General features: G+C 37.3%; 1 protein-coding gene across 1 annotated transcript in view; it reads right to left on the bottom strand.

Annotated features, from left to right (window-relative positions):
* Positions 1 to 11,914: 11,914 nt before the first annotated feature.
* Positions 11,915 to 21,600, bottom strand: part of LOC126358278 (modifier of mdg4-like) — a 342,870-nt gene continuing 333,184 nt past the window's right edge. Inside the window, exon 6 of the mRNA XM_050007550.1 lies at positions 11,915 to 12,056. Coding sequence (XP_049863507.1) covers positions 12,040 to 12,056 — 17 coding nt within the window. The 3' untranslated portion in view covers positions 11,915 to 12,039. The remainder of the gene's footprint in view (positions 12,057 to 21,600) is intronic.

Below are 21,600 nucleotides of genomic sequence, written 5' to 3'. Positions count from 1 at the left end.
CTCCTCCAGAGTGTGACAACACATTGTATTCATGGATTGCTTTCCTTGCACAGCTGACACACTTCCTTCAAGCCTCTGTGTGTTCTGAAGATTGTCTTCAAGCCTCCTTTGGGAGACGGGCTCCCTGCACTGCCCCCCTTGGCTCCAGTGCTTCCACAAACAAGAGGGCACACTTGTCTGTTGACACTTGGAAAGTACTAGATGTTTAAGTTTTGAGCAAATTTTGTCATAGTTGTGTGGAGGGGATTCCAGATTGTGAACACAATATGAACTATAAAGGCTCATGTAGAGGTACAGAAGTGCAGAGAATTGTCACCTTGTTTACCAGATCAGTTGGCTCCTGAAACCTGCGATATGTGAAGCATCTTGGTGACAGGGACAGTAAAGCTTTCCTTGAGGACAAAAAATGTGCTTCCTATGGAACTGACATTACTGTGCAGAAGTTAGAATGTGGGGGACATGTATAGAAAGGACCTGGCACTAGACTTAGAAAGCTGAGACAATATTTGTCAGGAAAAAAATTATCTGATGTGAAGAGAAGGTGACTGACTGATGCAGAAATTGAGAAGCTACAGATACATTATGGCTTGGCAGTAAGAAGGAATAAAGGGGACTTTGAAAACATGAAGCCAATAAGTAGTTCATGCCTCATACACCCACAAAATGTCCTCAAACAGTAACCCTATCCACAACTCTCTGTATGTCCATCTTTTTAGTGATGGTTGTGGGACTCAGCTGTTTGATAGAGGATGTCAAATTAAACGCCTTTCAGCCATCAATTTTCAACCTTATTTTATTGGGTAACCAGTTTCAGTGTTTTACTGTGTCACCTTCAGGCCGCTGACTGATGTGTGGGAATAATCTACCTCACTTGTGATCAAAACAGGGACCAGCAGTACTAGTATTAGTAGATATTTGTTGCAGTGACTACTTCAACCATGATCTGCCAACCAATTAGCCTGATTTTATTAGCAATGAATCTATGGAACTGTCCCATTACCAGCTATGATACATCAAGTCTCTGTACATCCATCTTTTTAGTGATGTCTAGTGGGACTCAGCTACTCGATAGTGGATATCAAATTAAATGCCTTTCAGCCCTCAATTTTCAACATTACTTTAATAGATAACCAGTTTCATATTTTTTAGTACACCATCTTCAGGCCACTGGCCGACGTGTAGGAATAATCTACCTTGGTTGTGATCAAATAGGAGCCAGGTGATGGTTGAAGCAGTCACTGCAACAAATATCTACTAATACCAGTATTGCTGGTCCCTGTTTTGATAACAACTGAGGTAGATTATTCATACACATCAGTCAGGGGCCTGAAGATGGCATAGTAAAATGCTGAAACTGATTGCCCATTAAAATGAAGTTGAAAATTGATGGCTGAAAGTCATTTAATTTGACATTCTGTATCCACAACTTATCTCCAAAGGGAAATGAATCAATGAATCATGCTGTGGCTACCAAAGGTCAATTGCTGGTGGTGAAGAATATCATTATAGAAATTATCTACCAATCATTGTAATGGAAGTCATCAAACCTATATTTAAGGTGTTACAGAGCATTAAATGGAAAGGCTGGGGGCTGAGGAGGTAGGTGTAATACAACAGTTCTAAGCATAATTTCACTGTAATGACCATCCAAACTTATAAAAACAACATAAAATAATTGATTTAGAACAATACACCAAAAAAACTTTGCAATGAAGCTTTTAACGCTTAATCTTGACCAAGAAAAACTTTACAACCAGAAGTGAATATAACACCTGCATTCATCCTGTCAAAAATACTTCAGTTCCTCATTCATCTATCATTGCTCAATGCAAACTGTTAAAAAAGAAAACACAACTATCAGAAGTTGTCTCTGGATGGGACATGAAAATACGAATAGCATGACAAGTTTCTAGACTCCACCTACCACCGAGTTCTCTGAACCACATTGAGCACACCCGGTATTCGGACCCCTGGGCGATGACCGTTCAAATCACCACAGCTCACTATAGCTCAAAACGTTAATGATCAGTACTTCTAACAGAATGCTAAGTACAAGCAGAAACTTTAATGGGCGTTTTCCAAGGCCTATTACTTTTAAACATTGTATGCTTATAAAACACAACCTCCTTAATGCAAAACTCTAGAATTTTGGAAATCTTTAAAAAAGTGATATAAATTGAGATAATTAACTACAAATATTGAGTTTTTCTCTAAACATTAAGTTTAAAATGTAAGTGCTAATTCATTTTTCATCAATTAAATAAATTCTAGAGTTTCAAACACCAGCAAGTATAATTTGTAAGGTCTGGAAAATTCATCGAAGAAGTTCTCTTACATATGAAGAAAAGTGTACCTGCATCATCTCAGGCATCCAAAAATTAGTGAAAAAATGAGGAGATTTTACATGTAAAAAAATTATTTTGGTAGGTTTTGGAACTTTGACTACTATGAGTGTGAATCCTGAATCCTTACTGGTCATGGTGAAAAACTTTTCTGAATTTATTTGGAAAAATATTTACAGTAAAAATTAAACTGTTCTGTGGTACCTCTACTGCTCCCAGTCAACCAATTTGTCATCCTACCCCTGTCAGTCAGTAGCTATGTAGTATAACAGTGTGACTCAAACATCCAAGATACTGTCATTGTCTTTGCTGTCAAGGCTTATCAGGTCAGGATAATCTTTAGTAGTATTACTTCAGAAGTTGCTTTCTGTTGTACTTGCTTGAGGTAAGGTGTAATGAAGTTCTGTTGCTCTTTTGGCTACATGGACAGAACTCGACTCCTTCCCTTGCTAGCCAAATACTGAAACACAAATTTGTGCCTTCACCAAGATTTTATCTTTTACTTCACAGTTGAGTATCACCACAACAGTATATGCTTGAGAGCTTAGTTGTGACAGCAGATGCCCTTGGTGGATACTTTTCATTCTAACCTAAGGGCATTATGCTCAAGGTATGGAGTTCAACAGACAAGTGATAATCTTAGTCATACAAGTTCGAAAATTAAACTATATTGTACTCAGTAAATTAAAAATGATTTGTGTCACAGATGAAATGTTGGTCATGCATTTGTATTTACTCTGATGATATGTGCTGAACAAGAATGAAGAGTCAAACAAAAAACTGTGCCCATTTCTTGGAAAAAAGCACAGGCCACACCCTTATACAAGAAGTAAAGTAGAAGTGATTCACAGAACTACCATCCAAATATCCTTGACATTGATTTACTGTAGAATCTTACAACATATTCTGAGCTCAAACATAATGAGGTATCTTCAACAGAATGACCACCTCCACGCCGATCAGTGTAGATTCCAAAAACATCAATCGTGGGAAACCGAACTCTCAGTTTTCTCACATGACATAGTGAAAGCTTTGGATCAAGGCAGTCTTGATTTCTGAAGCACCTATGACTCAGCACCACACCTATGCTTACTGTCAAAAGCTTGATCATATGGGACATCAAGCAAAATTTGTGACTGGATTGAGGACTTTTTGGTAGGGGGGACACAGCAAGTTATCATGAATGGAGAGTCATTGTCATATGGTGAAGTAACTTTGGATGTGCCCAAGGGAAGTATGTTGGGGGTGTATATTAATGACTTTGTGGACAATATTAAGAGCAAACTCAGCCTTTTTGCAGATGAAGGAATTATCTTTAATAATGTACTGTCTGAAAGAATTGCATGCATAGTCATTCAGATTGTGATAAGATTTAAAAGTGGTGCAAAGATTGGCAACTTGCTTTAAATGTTCAGAAATGTAAAACTGTGCACTTCACAAAACGAAAAAATGTAGGAAAATGAGAAAATGTAGTATCAATGAGACAATACCAAAATCAGCCAACTCATACAAATACCTGTGTGTAGCTCTTCGTAGGGATATGAAGTGGAGTGATAACATTGGCTCAGTTGTGGGTAAAGAAAGTGGTAGTCTTCAGTTGATTGGCAGAATACTGGGGAAGTGCAATCAGTCTACAAAGCAGATTACTTACAAATTTCTCATGCGACATATTCTAAAATATTGTTCAAGTGTATGGGACCCATACCAAACAGGACTAATAGGATATATTTAGCACATATAGAGAAGGATAGCATGAATAGCCATAGGTTTGTTTGTGAGAGTGTCACAGAGATACTGAAGGAATTGAACTGGAAGATTCTTGAAGATAAACATAAACTATCCGATGGAAGTCAATTAACAAAGTTTTGAGAACCAGCTTTAAACAATGATTCTAGGAGCATACTACGACCCCCACATATCATTCACATAGGGATCATGAGGATACGATTAGAATAATTAGTGTATGCACAGAGGCATTCAAACATTCATTCTTCCTGTGCTCCATGTCTGGATGGCATGGGAAGAAAGCACCTCACAGTGGTTTGCAGAGTATACATGTAGATGTAAATGCAGAAGACAACAAGAAGTGTAGTTATCAGAATTGCATGCACTTTCTTCACTGGCAGAAGGCACTCATCACATGAGCATTTGAAGAAGGTATGAGATTAAGAATATCTTGATATCCTGATGTATGTCATCTACATGTTTTTGAAACAGTCCAAGAGAAGCTACAAAAAGATCAGCATCTGTGGGGTTTTTTCTGCCTTGATATCAAAGTGGAAGCCCACAAAGTGAACCATATTAAAGCATTTTTGAGGGATACATAGTGTACCTGAATTTAATATGTTATCATGGAACCATTCAGTATAAGTAAATTAGGTCTTATAGTAGTGTAGATAGTAGTTCCACATTGCTAATGATTTTTTTGAGTACAGGAAAAAAAATTGTTTGTAAAATTATAATGACTTAGAGAAGCATTCTACTTTGTCTAGTGAATTGCCTTTAGATGAATATAAAATATAGGACAGTGCACATAAACCACAGAAATTTACATACCAATATGGTTAGCTTCAATCTGCGACTATTTGCTGATAATGCTGTAGTGTACAGTAAAGTATCGTTGGTCACTGAATGACTATTGAAGGATACAGCATGACTTGGAGAGAATTTATATTTGTTGTGTTACTCTAAATGTGGAAAAATGTCAATTTAATGTTTATATACAACATTAGCAGTGTGCTGCTTGACAGAGTCACATTGATTGAATCCCTTCATGTAATGTTGCAAAGGTACATGAAATGGAACAAGCACATAAGATCAGTTGTAGGAAAAGTGAAGGGTTTGGGGAGAATTCCAGGAATCTGTAAGTCATCTACAAAGGAGAGTGCAACGAGAGTATTTTTGTGACCCATTCTTGAGTACTGCTAGAGTGTTTGGGATCCCTTCCAGGTCAGATTACAGAAAGAAATCAAAAAGGTGTACTGGTAATTTTTTACCATTAGGTTTGTGGCAGAACTGCCAGAAAATATTAATATCTTTGCTTTTTTGTACTTCGTTTTACGTACTTTGGTTGTTGACTAGTTGGTGTGAGACATTCGTCATCACCGTTACCGTGATTGTCGAAAACTATTCCTTAGTGTTTTGATTTATCTTGTGCCAATAAAAATATTGCATAGTGAAAGTAAATGGTGTTTTCTGTGTTATAAGTATAACACTCGCCATACTGGTGATCTCCGACGCGCAACATACGTCCGATTCGACAATGTGGCCGTTTACTTTGACATCACCACGTCGCTCACCTTCCGCTCCTTTTGGACTACAACATGATACTAATGGTGCCTTTACACTGCCTTTTCATGGTTTCCTATGCACAATGCCACCAACAACTGAGATAAAATTGTAAGATGAGTACAACGCTGTGGGGTTTTCTCCGTCATCAACAATGCCGTTGTGGTCTCTTTCAACATCGTCAGTGATGTCACCTGCTATGAAATCTTTATCTACGTTCATCTATAACAAACCAATCATGAGTGCTGTGCCTGAATTTGTGACTCACAGTGCATCGTATTTACAACCTCCTGTGACATGTAGTGTGCAACAGTGCCCCAACACTTTGAACTTCACAGACTTTTCGAACCCACAGATCACTTGGAGCTCCCCATACATTGCTGATAAATCGGTTTTGGACACATTCTCTCCCCACCCACTACAAGACTCACTACAAAAACAAATGGGTACAAATTTCAGTGGCAATAATTACTGGTTGGACAGTCGTCCCGCCCCGATTGTTTCCGCAGCCCTGGCTGCAGCTGCCGTGCCAGCCATGTTTAAACAAGCCGCTGCGAGTGACAGTTTCATAAACGCTCCGCCATTCCCATCCACTGTGCTATCAAATCTGTTACATCCACAAAACAAGAGTGAGAAAGTTCCTAAATTACCAAGGTTCACGCTGGACAATCCGCATACGTGGTTTATTTTGGCAGAGACTATATTCACCGCCCTAAACATTGATTCAGACAGTGCTAAATTTATTGCACTTATTAATGCCCTAGAGGACCACGCTGAGTGGGTACAGAACTTAGTGCTGTCGGCGGCCCCAGAAAATTGTTATGAACTGGCAAAACAACAGATCTGCAAACGTCTAGCTAAGACTATGCAAGAGTCTGTTTTATACATACTGCAAGATGTACATCTCAAAGACTTGACTCCTTCACAACTGTGGCGACTTATCAGAGCAGTCTTTGATAGCAAAACTATGCCACATGAAGCTTTACTTTCTCTCTGGGTTGCAAAGCTGCCGCAAGCTATCCAACTGCAGCTCCTATCACACAATCAGGAACCTCTACAAGCAAAATTATTGCTGGCCGATGCCGCATATAAGATAATCAACAGAAGAAAGTTATCTAAATGTGCCCCCTCTTGATATTACGCCTCCCCCGCGTGGCAGAGGCCGATCTTTCCAAAACAACAGACAGAGTACACCGGCTGACCACCAGATTCCTCACCATCCTTCACCATCCCATACCACAGTGTGAACTGACGTCCTTCACCCGGTAACAACACAGGATCAGCAAGTTTATCCTCTCTGCTGGTATCACTCCATTTACAGTAATACAGCCAGGAATTGCCTCTCACCCTGTCCAATGTGTCCAAACATGCACGGCGGGCCGCTATAGGCACACCGGTCCACACTGTGACGTCAAGTTGCCAAACAGATCACAGACTAGTACTTCCGAATTATTCTCTCGTACGTTTGTATATCCAGGATATAGCTTCTCAGAAATGGTTTTTAGTGGACACTGGTGCTGATGTGAGTGTCATTCCATGTTCAATGGTCACTTCTACAATCACGCATTCACCTCACCAAATCAGAGCAGCCAACAATTCCTCATTAAAGGTTTATGGTGTAACGCAACTTCGCATTTAGTTCAATGATACACATAATTATGAATGGTCATTTTCAGTAGTGGAAATCGACAAGCCAGTATTACTATTGGACTTCTTAATTGTTCATAACTTTTCTTTGAACTTAATTACACTTACCCTCTGTTCAGTGGATTTTAAACAAAAAATTTTGGGAGATTCTCCCCATTCACTCTGACAGAATGCAGCTTGAATACGTCCTGTCAACAAGACAGAGAGACAGTTTCTAATCTATCTGAGGAGGTCAAAGCTGCTGTAGTGAACTTAGTTATGCAACGCCTTGAAATTGACCAACTGTCCAAAGACAGTGCAAAGCTACGTCAACGTTGTGATGTCCTGACAAATGAATTGCGCGGGTTTAGAGAGGATGATCAAGATAAAGAGTAATAACATGCATGAAACGACATGGGACCTGCATACCGCACTGCTGTTCATACGCAGCCACAGCAGCGCCTGCCATGACCTGGACAGCGAAGACGGCAACCCGCCCAGCAACCCCCCACCCTGCGATTCACCGTCCGCCTTTCATCAAAACACCGAGGCGACAGCTGTTACAGGCGATGTCACACATGCACGTGCATCGATTCCTTCGTGCAATAACACCATAGTCAATGGAACCCCACTGGCAGCCCTGTGGACAACACTGCAGCTTTCACGTATTTCAGGTTAGTTCCCTTTCATACTTACCATGCACAACGATAACGTCGCTCCTTCCTGCGTCCCTCCACATATTTCAGCCACACCTATTCACAAAATAAAGGTCATTACTACGGGCATCTGTCACAGGCTTAGCACAACTGAGGGACTGCCTGTCTGTTCTTGCCCCCGACACCTCAATGCAAAAAAACTTACCACTGCCAAAGAATGTATTAATGAACTTTTACGCTTGCGTATAGTTCACCCCTCGGCCAGTGCGTGGTCTTCCCCAATACATGTCGTTCCCAAAAAGGACAATTCCTTTTGACTCTGTGGAGACTGTAGGCGTATGAATGCCAGAACAATACGTAATAACTACCCTGTCCCACACCTCCACAATTTTTCAGAATCCATGTTCGGTGCCAATTTTTTCTCTGTGTTGGACTGCAAAAAGGTATACCATCAGATTCCAATGCACCCAGAAGATATCCCCAAAACCGCTATCATCCTCCATTTGGACTATATGAATATTTGCTTATGCTTTATGGATTGAAGAATGCCGCCCAGACCTGGCAAAGATTCATTGACACCATTCTACGTGGCCTTAATTTTTGCTACGCCTACCTAGACGACTTTATTATTTTCTCCACAACTGCCGAAGAACACAAACACCTCCAACAGGATTTTGATAGATTGGTAGGACACCGAGTTGAGATTAACCATGACAAATCCCAACCGGAGTAGTCAGAAGTTATTTTCCTGGGCCATTTGGTCAATAATGAGGGCATTTGTCCCACCTCAGATAGAGTACAACAAATACTTGACCTTCCCCTCCCTCAAACCTATAAAGAGTTACGTAGATACCTCAGAATGGTAATTTTTTTTAAGACTCCACATTCCACATGTGGCATCTCTTCAAGTCCCTCTCACTGAGGCCTTAAAGTGAAAGAATACCACAGGTGACAGACACATAGAATGGGATCAGACCATGCAGTGAGCCTTCTACTCACTTAAGTACACCTTGGTGAATGCTATTACCCTTTCTCACCCCCACGCTGACGCCTCCCTGACAATAATCACAGACGCTAGCAATTATGCCATTGGCACAGTTTTGTAACAGACACTACCAACAGGTACTACACCCCCGCATTTCTTTTCAAAAAAGTTCACCGAAACGCAAACAAAGTGGTCCGCATTTGATGGTGAACTTTACACCATTTATGAGGCCGTAAAGTACTTCCGTACAGATATTCAAGCCCGACTTGTGACAGTTTACACAGATCACAAGCCCCTTGTCGAGGCTCTCCACAAACCAGCATTAATGTACTACCCAGAAGGTTTCACCATATGGATTTGGTATTACAATATGTTTCAGACTTTCAATATATCAGGGGTAATGTCATGCCTGTCCTCCCTGAAGACAGCTATTGATCCTTTAAACCCATCTTTCACTCTACATGTTTGAAAGTTTTACAGTGTGTAGATCTATCCTTTAGGAACAATATTTTCATTTCTCCACATAATTTCCATCCCTCTCAACTGCCTTACGCCATCTTGGAACCAGCGCCTGTCTACCCGCACAGTAAAATTCTGGACCATCCTGTTGGAGCCACTGTTTGGCAGTGTGCACAAGGGATTTATCATGTTCAAACCTTGTTCCACAAAGAGAGTCTTTCAGTTTCCCAAAGAGATGATAGTCACATGGAGCCAGGTCAGGACTGTAAGGCGGGAGTTTCGGTGTTGTCCATCCAAGTTTTAAAATCACTTCCATGGTTTTTTGACTGACATGTGGCCGTGCACTGTCGTGCAACAGCAAAACACCCTGCTTTTGCTGATGTGGTCGAACACGACTCAATCGAGCTTGAAGTTTCTTCAATGTCGTCACATAAGCATAATCAGAATTTATGGTGCTTCCACTTGGCATGATGTCCACAAGCAAGAGGCCTTCGGAATCGAAAAACACCATAGCCATTACTTTTCCAGCAGAAGGAGTAGTTTTTAATTTTTTTTTTTTTTCTTGGGTGAATTTGCACGATTCTACTCCATTGGTTGCCTCTTCGTCTCTGGTGAAAAATGATGGAGCCGTGTTTCATCACCTGTCACAATTCTTCCAAGAAATTCATCTCCACCATTCTCATACTGTTCCAAACGTTCACTGCATACCGTTCGTTATTTTTGTTTTTTTGTGAGCCACTGTCAACATCCAGGGAACTTACCTGGCACAAACCTTTTTTAATGCCAACACTTTCAGTATTCTGCAAACACTTCCTTCCCCTATCCCAACGTAGTGTGACAATTCTTTCACTGTGATGTGTCAGTCAGCAGTCACCAATTCATTAACTCTCAGCACATTGTCTGGAGTGTGTGCAGTATGAGGCCTGCCAATGTGAGGACAATCCTGAATATTGTTGGTCCGTTACTGATATCTAAGAACTTTAGTTCCTTAGTGACCATGATAGATTGTACCACACGTTGGGCCGAGGCTATCCCCATCACACACATTACGGCCGACACTGTAGCTAATGCTTTTGTCCACTATTGGCTTTCTCATTTTGGTTGTCCTACTTCACTTACCACAGACAAGGGGAGACAGTTTGAGTCTAATATGTTTAATCACCTCTGTCAACTGTGTGGTATCAACAAATTCAAAACTACAGCCTATCACCCGCAATATAATGGCCTAATAGAACGATGGCACCTCTAACAATGCTACCACAACAAAGGTCAAAATTTAGTAATGATTGTGGTGTTGCTCATGCTGCTAAATACTGCATTTTCGGGCAACAACAAAGGTATTATGTGACAGGTGTCATTAGAGAACAGTTAATAAAGTAATTTCATGTAATAATGAATAAATTAGGCACTCATCTTTTTGTGTTTCCCACCCTGGTCTCGTTGTAAAATCATGGATCAATTGTCGAAAATCTAGGTGGTGATGATTCCAAGCTCGGATACAAAGAGGCCTAGGTTTTATTCTGCTATATTCAAAAGTTTTGTAGATGCGCTTCACAAACCATTCTTGAAGATTAAACCTTTCAAAGTTAGCACAATGGTGATGTAAAAAAATAATCAGCACTCCGAATTTAAGTTACACTTCCTTTTTATTGTTTTTGTTGCAATATCACGTAAAACACAAAACATCACTTCACAATACAAAACATACTTGAAAACATCTTCCTCACTGTTAAAGTTCACGTTTTATAAGCTGACTACAATATGCATCTTTTCAATATGACGTCCAAGACTTGACTTTCTCAAGGTCCGACTCTCTAACAAACTGCTTTCACGCCCAAAAATCAAGAGTTACAAGTACGTAAAAGACCATAGTGATAAAAGAAAGAATATACATAAGAATAAAATCATTGCAACATAAACATATCGATGTATCAAAGTACCTCTACATTAATGAAATCAAATCTGAATGTTGTCTCAGAAACATGTTAACTACTTTACAGAAACCCAGTAGAATATTGCTGGCATCGAGAGGTTCAGGTGAGCTGCCATAATGGTTACGTAATTCAAGTACCATTACAATCTCCCCCCCCCCCCCCCCCCTGACCCACACACACACACACACACAATTCCATGCACAAGCTGCATGGGATTGGGTGTCCCAAACAGCAAAATAACAAGGTAGTAAGTTTCAGTAATCATTATATAAACTTAATAGTATCTTTGAAACAGTACATAGAAATTATTGATACTCATGGTATAACATTAAAGAAATGAAATGTAATAGATTAAAAGTTGCTTTAACCATATCTTTTCAAACTTGCAAAAATTACTAAATTCTACAACAGGCCTCCCTTCACTCCCTTTACAACAGTACACATAAATATTAAAATGTAATCTGTTAATCTGTATCAAATTGTATACAAAGAAAAATTCATAAAATTTTTGAATCTTTTTTTACAACTATGTACATGAGTACAGAATACGTTTCCTGGCAATATAATAAGAAAAATATTAAAAAATTTTCAAATAAGAGTCCAATTGTTATTTTCAGTCCATGATTTATATGTAACTCACTGTCCATTTCACCATTGTAGTTCCTGTTCTCTTAGTTAAGATTTTCCTCTAATAGCAGGTCCATAGGTATTCCCTTTACGTAGTTCCAATTAGCTGGTGGGTTCTTTATCTACACAAGTAGTTGACCTGAAATTATTACATAGGCCTTACTCTTCAGTTCAGTATAAGTTCCTACACAAATATTCAGTGTTAAATTGTGTCACCAAGAATGATCAAACACTAGTAGTATGACGTGACAGAAACAATATGAAAGATTATTATAGTCTAACAATTATGATTCATATTCAATAAAAATTCTATATATTACAACACACTAAATTTCTCATTTTCTAACATTACTTCTAAAAAATCTTGTTTGTGACATTTCATAAGCAAGCTTTTATCATCCATAGGCCTTCAACATTCTGTTGTAAAAGTAATTTGAATTTTTACTCTTCTATAATATGGTATGATAGTGTATAAATAAATTTGGAAATTAATTTCAAAGTTATTCAACCAGATACAGTTTACTACATTAACATGGAAATTTGTGACAAAGAAAAGTATTAGCAGACAGCATTTAACAAAACAATTGCTTGTTGATCTGTATTGAAGAGCACGAGGACATGGTACAATTACAGACACTGCAACAAGGGAGGAGCGATACCTCGAAATATGTGGATGGAAAAGAAAGATAGAAATAGGTACTACTGGAGAGTTCAGCCTAGCCCCCTCTCATCATCATCAGAAGAAAAATAGAATAGAATCAGTGACAGGCAGTAGGTTAAGAAATAAAAGGGGAGGGCTCAAAAAATATAACTGAGAGCTGCCCTCCAATATAAAATACAATGCAGACATGGCAGAACAGACGACTGTGATAATTCCCCTACAGTAGCTTAAGAAACCCAGCACTCATAGATATTGTCTATCCCAATATTCACCCCCCCCCCCCCCCTCTTCCAATACAGCTCCAATCTAACTGTAGCATAAAAACCAACAATATGACATGTACAAAGGAAGAAAAGTACTCAGGGCTACACTCAGTCTTACAAAAACAGAAGAAATATTATCAACATGACAAAAGTAGAGGTTGGATTTTACAATAAGCATCCTCTTAATTTCATCAACATAATAAGCAAAATATCAAAAGGTATCACACTAATCCCAAACATGTTACATAGAAAGACAAAATTACAAAAAATGACAATTGTTAGTATCTGTGTGTTGCCTCCATAGGCAGACAGAATGGTTCACCAATAACACACAAAAGAATGATTTAATTCCACAGTGTGGAAAGTTCTTGATTTCCCACATTCCAGCTGTCAAGTGGGCAAATAAGCAGGCATTGCCCGTCCATAATATTCCAATTTCAGTCTTTTCCAACATACAGGCTCAGAAAATATAATAATAACAGCAACAAAATGTTTTCAGCATAAATGACATCAGCACATGAAAAAAATAGTAGTAAGCACAAAATATGGATGTCAAAATGTTCACCAAAATGTCTAATAACTAACATAAGTAAACTACAACTAAAATAGCACATGTCCTACCACACAAAGAAAATAAAATGCAGAAGCAACCATCGAAATATTTTCTTACATCTAGGTATATAGTCAATGAATAATATGTATATTACATGTGTACGTGGTTCATCAAGCAAAATCATTTTACACTTCCTTTCAGCAATAAGTAAGCTACAGTACCATACATAGTTTCCACATCACATGATAGGAAACAAACTTCATGAACAATATAAAATGTAAAAAATTTTTCTTGTATTCCAGGTTATTGAGATTTGCAAATTTCATTCTAGGTATCAGACTTATAAGGTTTCAATTCAGTTACGTTGCTCAAACCAAATAATTTCCTAGACTTTGGATAGACCAATCTGTAAGCATTTGGCTGAGGATTTTCTTTCACCTCAAATGGTCCTATATAAATGTCAAAAAATTTCTTTAATTCGGAAGTCATAAGTTTCGATTTTTCTTTCATTTTAACCAAAACCAAATCACCAATATTAAAGTGTGAAAACCTGCCTTTTGCATCGTGTCTTCTCTTTCTGTAATCTGCTTGTTTTTTCATGGTGTCTTTTACAATTTGTTCTCTCTCCTGAGGTGACAAAATTTGACAAACTGGAAAATCTGTGTGTTCAGTAATAAAGCTAGTAGGTCTTTTGTTAAACATAATTTCAAATGGTGAAAAGCCAGTGGATGTATGTTGCAAATTGTTCATTATATCTTCGAAATCATTTACATATTAAATCCAATTCACATGGTTCTTACTACTGTATGTTCTGCACAACCTCTCTATCTCTCTCATGTGCCTCTCTGCTGGATTACTGGATGGGTGATATACTGAAATCAAAATATGTTTTATGTTTGCATTTTCAGCAAAATCTTTCCATACTTTTGATGTAAATTGTGAGCCATTGTCTAACAAGATTGCTTGTGAAGTACCTACCTTATTGAAATAGTCACTGGTTAATTTAAATGTAATCTGTTTACTTTTGGCTTTCCTTAATGGATACAATTTGATGAATTTTGAAAATATGTCAACAATCACAAAGATAAAACTGTAACCTCCTTTTGACTTGGGGAGGGGTCCGTAAATGTCGCAAGCTGTCAGCTCTAAATTTTTGCTGGGCAAAATATTTTGCATCATCCCTGTGCATGTTTGATTACTCACCTTTACTCTTTGGCATAGGTCACAGGCCGCTAATTTTTTCTTCACTCTTCTGGCAATATTATAAAAACAGACATTTTCCTTAATATTTTGTATGCATTTGACAGAACCACAATGTCCAAAGCTAATGTCTATGTGCTGCTCAGGCCAACGTAATTTCCAGTCATCCAAATCAGGTCTTAATCTTCTGAACAGAATCCCTTTGTGTACCTTATAATAATCATCTACCTTTTGCTTAACTCCCAAATAACTTTTTACCAATTTCCAATTTTCATCATGATTTTGGTGTCTCCTAATGTCATTACAAATTTTTAAAATTTCTTCTTCCTCTTTCATCCCCTTCAAATACATAATTTTGAAATTTTTGTCATCAATACCTGTTTCATTATCAAAATTTAGCCCAATAGGTGACTTAGAAAGTGCATATGCAATAACATTTTCCTTCCCCCTTAATATAATTAATTTCATAATCAAATTGTTCTAAGAATAATGCCCATCTGGTGATTCTACTATGATAAAGCCTACACTCCTGTAAGTAACTTAGTTCTTTGTGGTCAGAGTAAACAATCACTTTGTGTCCAAGAAGATAATTTTTATATTTGTTGAAAGCCAAAAATTCTTTTTCAGTCACAGTGTAAGTCTTTTCATACTTTTGTAATACTCTACTAGCAAATGCAATGGAATGGTGTTCAGTATGATCTCTTAGGACTTTTTACTGAAATAAGTGTGCTCCTAATTCTGTATCACTGCTGTCAGTCATCAAACAGAAGAGTAAAGACATGTCTGGCCTATATAGAATTCTGCTCTGTGAAAGTTGTTTCTTTATCTCATCAAATGCTTTTTGACAATCAGATGACCAATCCCAGACAGTATTTTTCTTTAATATATCACATAAACAAAAAGCGTCCGTAGCTTGAGTGCTGACATACTTTCTGTAAAATCCAGTAAGACAAAAAAAAAAAAAAAGTTGTTTTATTTTTAGGAACAGGAAAATTCTCTATAGCTTCAATTTTTTCTCTGTCAGGTATAATCCCCTTTTCCGAAATAATCTGTTCCAAAAATTTCAATTCACTTACTCCAAATTTACATTTTTCTAACTCTAAGATCATACGCCTTCCCTTAATTTTGTACACACCTGTGTTAGCAATTTAAAATGTTCTTCCCATGTTTTTCCAAAAATCAAAATATAATCTACATATACAGTAAGTTTAGACAGTACTTCATCCCCCAAAACAAGATCTAATGCTCTAATACACTCAGCAACAGAAACAGTTAGTCCAATTGGTACAACACAGTAATGATAACTTTTTCCCCCATACAAAAATGCAGTGTATTTTCTAGAATTTATTTCTAAAGAAATTTGATGAAAGCCTGAAGTTAAGTCCAAGCTACACATGAATTTCACACATTCAAATTTATGTAACAGTTCATCTATGTTTTCTGGATGATCATTTTCTCTGTTCAAAAATTTGTTAAGGTGCCTAGAATCAAGTACAAGTCTAACACCACCTTCACATTTAGAAACCACCACCAAAGGATTATTATAATCACAGTTACTTCTTTCAATTATACCCCATGCTTCCATTTTTTGTATCTCACTCTCTACTTCTTTTCTTTTTGCAAAAGGAATACTATAAGGCTTGAGGAAATAAGGTTCATGATTTTTAAGGTGTAAAGTGCATTGATAATTCCTGACTCTTCCAGGTTTTTCATTGAAAACATCTTGAAATTCCCACAGTAAATTTTCCAACTGTGTCTTTTGATCACTGTCCAAATTAATTGCTTCCTCTACTTTGCTTTTAACTAGGTTTTCATAATTTTGACCAGAAAAATTTAGTTCAGATTTGTCATCAAAACAGTACAAATTCTCTTCATAGTCTATGATTTTCTTAACATGATTGCAACCTTCTCCACAGTTTATAATAAATAGTTGTGTACACACAATAATATTGCTTTTGGGTTCACACACAATTAACTTCATCTCACTCCAGCTAAATGCAGCACTTACATTTAACACCCAGTCCATGCCAAACAATATGTTCTCTTCTAAACTTGGAATAACAAGACAACCCTGATCAAATCTTACATCTTCTATTAAAAATGATAAAAATACTTGACTTTTGATGACTTTACTGTTTTTGCCTGTAGCTCCTCTATCTTTACTCCCATCACAGGGGCCTCAACAAAATTAACACTGTCTTTAATTTTATTTCTGAATTTTTCTGAAATAGCTGAAATAAGACTCCCTGTATCAATGAGACATTTACCCTCCCAATTATTTACTTGAGCTTTAATGCATGGGCACCCTAATTCACATTCTTCTACTTTTTCTTTTAATGGTTCATGTAACAGGTCCTTTTCAATTCCTCTAAAATTACCCTCATTATTTTCCTGATCAGTTTTTAATAGCTTCACACACACATTGACACTTTCATTATCATCATCTATGGATACAACAGGTTGAGCATACAACAAATATTCATTACATTTTACACTTTGCCAACAGTGAGGATATAACCTTCTACAAATTTTAGCTAAATAGTTCCAAAACTCTTCCCTATCTGTTTTGTAACTGCAACTGTTCCATAATATTTTTAAAAATGTTTCACCTTTTCCTTCAGAACTTGTATGTGGGTTTAAATACTTCATACTATTAGCTGGCACAACATTACAGTCTTCTGCTACATTAAATTGGTTACACTGACTTAACTTTAACTGTTCTTCAGATGCATGAGTGTCCACTTCCTCATTACTAACAACACTCACCTCATCATAATGCTCACAATTATCAACTTCATTATCACATAGCTTCACTACTTCACTTGAAATAATCTCGACGAATACCAGATACTCACCCACAGCACTAATCTCACCATTACTTACTTCCGTACAACTTTCAACATCATCATTAGCTTCCATATTTTCATCAAAATCAAAACTTTCCTCATCAAGCATCCTATCCACAGTCATATTAAGTTCCATCTTTCTCTCTTCACATAACTTTTTATTTTCATTAAATAACGTATTCAAATCAGAGCTGTAGTGTTTCTCAGATACTTCAGAATTACATAGATTATCATTCTCTATCCAATTATAAAATTCTGGCACAATTACAATATCCTCATCTGGCTTGTTCTCAGAAGTAGTTTTCTTATTGCTTTCAACATGATTATTTTCTCTTATTGTGTCCCAAAATTTCTGATCGAGGTTTAAAGTCTTAATTTGGTGTTGAACATGAGTGTCTGTTATTTGTGGTGTGTACTTGTTTTGTCTTTCACTGGTTTTATTATAATAATAAGTTATATTTCTCCTTCTTCCTCTGTCTGTAAATTCCCAGTTGTTGTTGTAGGTCCAATTGTGGTTAAATTTTCTCACCCCAAAACTGTGGACCCTCATTGAGGCGGTCCAGAGTTTTCCTGCCTGTTTTCTCTGTTATTTGATATCCAATTTTGATCCCTCCTGTTTCTGTCATCCCACCTGTTTCTGTCATCCCACCTGTTCCTATATCCAAAATTTCTATTCCTGTCTCTGTCATTACCATTATGATCCCTATTGTTTCCCCTGTGTTGTTCATATCTATTGTCTCTGTAATCATTGTTAAAATTTTGCATATTCCCTCTTTCTAATGCCCTATCCAATTTATCCACATATTTTAAAAATTTTTCCAGAGAATCATCAGGCCCATGAACTAAATCCCATTGCAATTTTTGAGGTAGCCTTCTTTTCAGTGCATCTATTTGTGTCATTTCATCAAAAGGTTTATCTAAATGTATTAATTTTTTCAATTGATCTTTACAAAATACTTTCTTGGTGCCCACTCTCCCTCTGAAAATAGGTCCATTTAAAAATTCAGATTTAATCCTCCCCTGTTCAGATTCTGACCAAAATTTGTTTAAGAAGCTTTTCTCAAAATTTGCAAAGGTTTCCCACTGATCGAAATTTTGGTTAGCCCAGGATAGGGCCTCCCTTTCTAGAAATTTTTTGACAAATTTAATTTTTGAATTATCAGACATTCCTGGCACAAAATTGTCCTTGCAATGGTGCAAAAAATCAACTGGGTGCAAATTATCACAAGAAAAACTTTTCACTAATAGGTTCGACCATATTGGTCCATGACTGTAAAATTTTTTGTTAACAGCATATTCTTCAATTTGATTTATTTTAGTTTTTAATGTGTCTAATTTGTTGGTAAAATTTGATTCTAAACTCTCGACCTTTTTCTTAACACTACTGATTGCATTAACATTGTTTGCTTTCAAGTAATCTAATTTAGCATCAAGTGATTCATTTTCATTTTGGAGTTCCTAAATTTCCCTGACTCTGTTACTATTTTCAGCAATGAATTAATTTTCAAAAACAATTTCTTTTTCCTCCACATTGTCTACCCTCGATTCTATCACCTTTAAGTTGCATTCCAGTGTATTTTTGACCTCAGTTAACTCAGTTTTTATTACATTTAATTGTTTATTCAAATTCTCCCCTGGCCTTTCATCAATTTCAGCCCTCAATTCAGATTTCAAATTATTTGTATTTTTCAGTCTTTGTGATGGGACTGACAGACAGAAGCGGAAAATTTTAATTTAACGTGAGGACCAGTAGCCCATTCTGTTGTCATTTATTAATGCTGAAAATGTGTTGTTAGAGGTTTTAGTGTTACCAGTTCCTACTGAAGAATTCCGTATTAAGACGAGAGTCCAGACCATACCACACATACATACACACACACACACACACACACACACACACACACACACACACACAGAGAGAGAGAGAGAGAGAGAGAGAGAGAGAGAGAGAGAGAGAGGGATTTTTTTTTGGGGGGGGGGGGGGGGGCAGATCAACATATATTTGTCTTCTGCATAGACTCACATAAGAGTAAAGGACAAAATTAAACCAGCTAGTAACATAAACCAGGAAAACACTTCAGTATCAGGCAGAGATGAAGGAATTTACATCAACCAGGGAACGTCATGTTCTGAGATCAGATTCTTATGTACATTTTAATGAAACAGACATTAACCTTTCAAGCTTCCAATTCTGAATCAATAAATTGTTGAACCAAAGCTGGAGAGACAAAATTGCTATGTCTTTATTTAAGTAGTTGTGTTATTTAAGAGAAATTTGCTTGTACACATAATCTAATATACCATGTCTACAGCTACAAATGTATTTTATGAGTTCACAATGTATGTTGTTGTTGTGGTCTTCAGTCCTGAGACTGGTTTGATGCACCTTTCCATGCTGCTCTATCCTGTGCAAGCTTCTTCATTTCCCAGTACTTACTGCAACCTACATCCTTCTGAATCTGTTTAGTGTATTCATCTCTTGGTCTCCCTCTACGATTTTCACCCACCGCACTGCCCTCCAATACTAAATTGGTGATCCCTTGATGCCTCAGAACATGCCCTACCAACCAATCCCTTCTTCTAGTCAAGTTGTGCCACAAATTTCTCTTCTCTCCAATTCTGTTCAATATCTCCTCATTAGTTATGTGATCTACACATCTAACTTTCAGCATTCTTCTGTAGCACCATATTTCGAAAGCTTCTATTCTCTTCTTGTCCAAACTATTTATCATTCACATTTCACTTCCATACAAGGCTACACTCCATACAAATACTTTCACAAACGACTTCCTGACACTTAAATCTATACTCGATGTTAACAAATTTCTCTTCTTCAGAAACACTTTCCTTGCCATTGCCAGTCTACATTTTATATCTTCTTTTCTTCAACCATCATCAGTTATTTTGCTCCCCACATAGCAAAACTCCTTCACTACTTTAAGTGTCTCATTTCGTAATCTAATTCCCGCAGCATCAAATGATTCATTTACAGTAGAATATCTTTGGCTTCCCTCTGACAACCATGCCTCCATCCTTGCTACCCTCCCAGTTTTCCTTTCCCTGTTGCTTCATAACCTGGGTTGTAACTAAATCCACTTTCCTTCTTCCCGTTCTTTCCCCTCTCTCCTCCCTGATGAAGGAACATTTATTCCGAAAGCTAGGAACGTAAATTTTCGGTTGTTTTTTGTGTATCTATTGGCTGTACTGAGCTGAGGTAAGTACTGGCCAGCCCCTCTATCTCTTTGTTAGTATTTGCATCACAAACTCTGACAGATAACAAGACTGGCCTCTTTATCAGCTGGACCCACCATAAGTGTTCCCCTAACCCTGAGAGCTGTGATGTATGATGTATCACAGTACATACGCAGCTACTGATTGAATTGCAATGCCATTCCATTGGTCACTCACTCTTTCCTCATATCTGAGAATATTACTTGCTTGCTGCCATGTAAAATTGCAAACATCTACCTATTACATTAATGAATTACTAAATAATTATAATTATTTGTCTATATTGAATTAAATTCAAAAGCTGTTACAAAATCTTATTTTTTTTCTTTCTTTTACACATTAACTATGGACTAAGAACAATAATAACATTTGTGACTACTCTGACTGCGACACTGTAATAGTGCAGCTTATGCAAACAATGTGTAATTATATCTGACTGTCATGCCTCCCAAAAAAACTGCACTTTTTTCTGTTACATGCCTCAATTCTGTATGTGATTTTGTATGTTTCGTAGTATTTTTGATATGCAGTGTCATTTTGGTTGTTTCTTGTGTTGCTGAAGTGTCTGAGTGTTACAAAGGATTTCCTTGTTACGTTAGCCAACCTGTTACTTTGGTTTTGTATTTTAGTGACTCATAGTAATTCTGGGAACACTTATTTGAACCGGAATTTAAATTTCTATAGAAACTTTGCAAACTTCCTTTCCATACTAGTCTCCATGTATACTTCTTCCCGTGTTTCATCGTTCATTTGCATGGTAAATTAAACCTTTTTTGCTTAGAGAAGACCATTCTGTATGTATTTTACTTTTGTTTTCTACACCTGTGTTTAATTTTAAGAGCTGACAGGAATGATCTGAAAGGCCCAGGTTACCTACAACATCACAATTTTCTTTTTCCCACTCAGTTAGTATATGGTCAATGATCATG

The sequence above is a fragment of the Schistocerca gregaria genome, chromosome 1 (genome assembly GCF_023897955.1).
Source record: "Schistocerca gregaria isolate iqSchGreg1 chromosome 1, iqSchGreg1.2, whole genome shotgun sequence".
In the NCBI taxonomy this organism is placed as follows: domain Eukaryota; kingdom Metazoa; phylum Arthropoda; class Insecta; order Orthoptera; family Acrididae; genus Schistocerca; species Schistocerca gregaria.
This window is presented reverse-complemented; position numbering and strand designations above follow the sequence as displayed.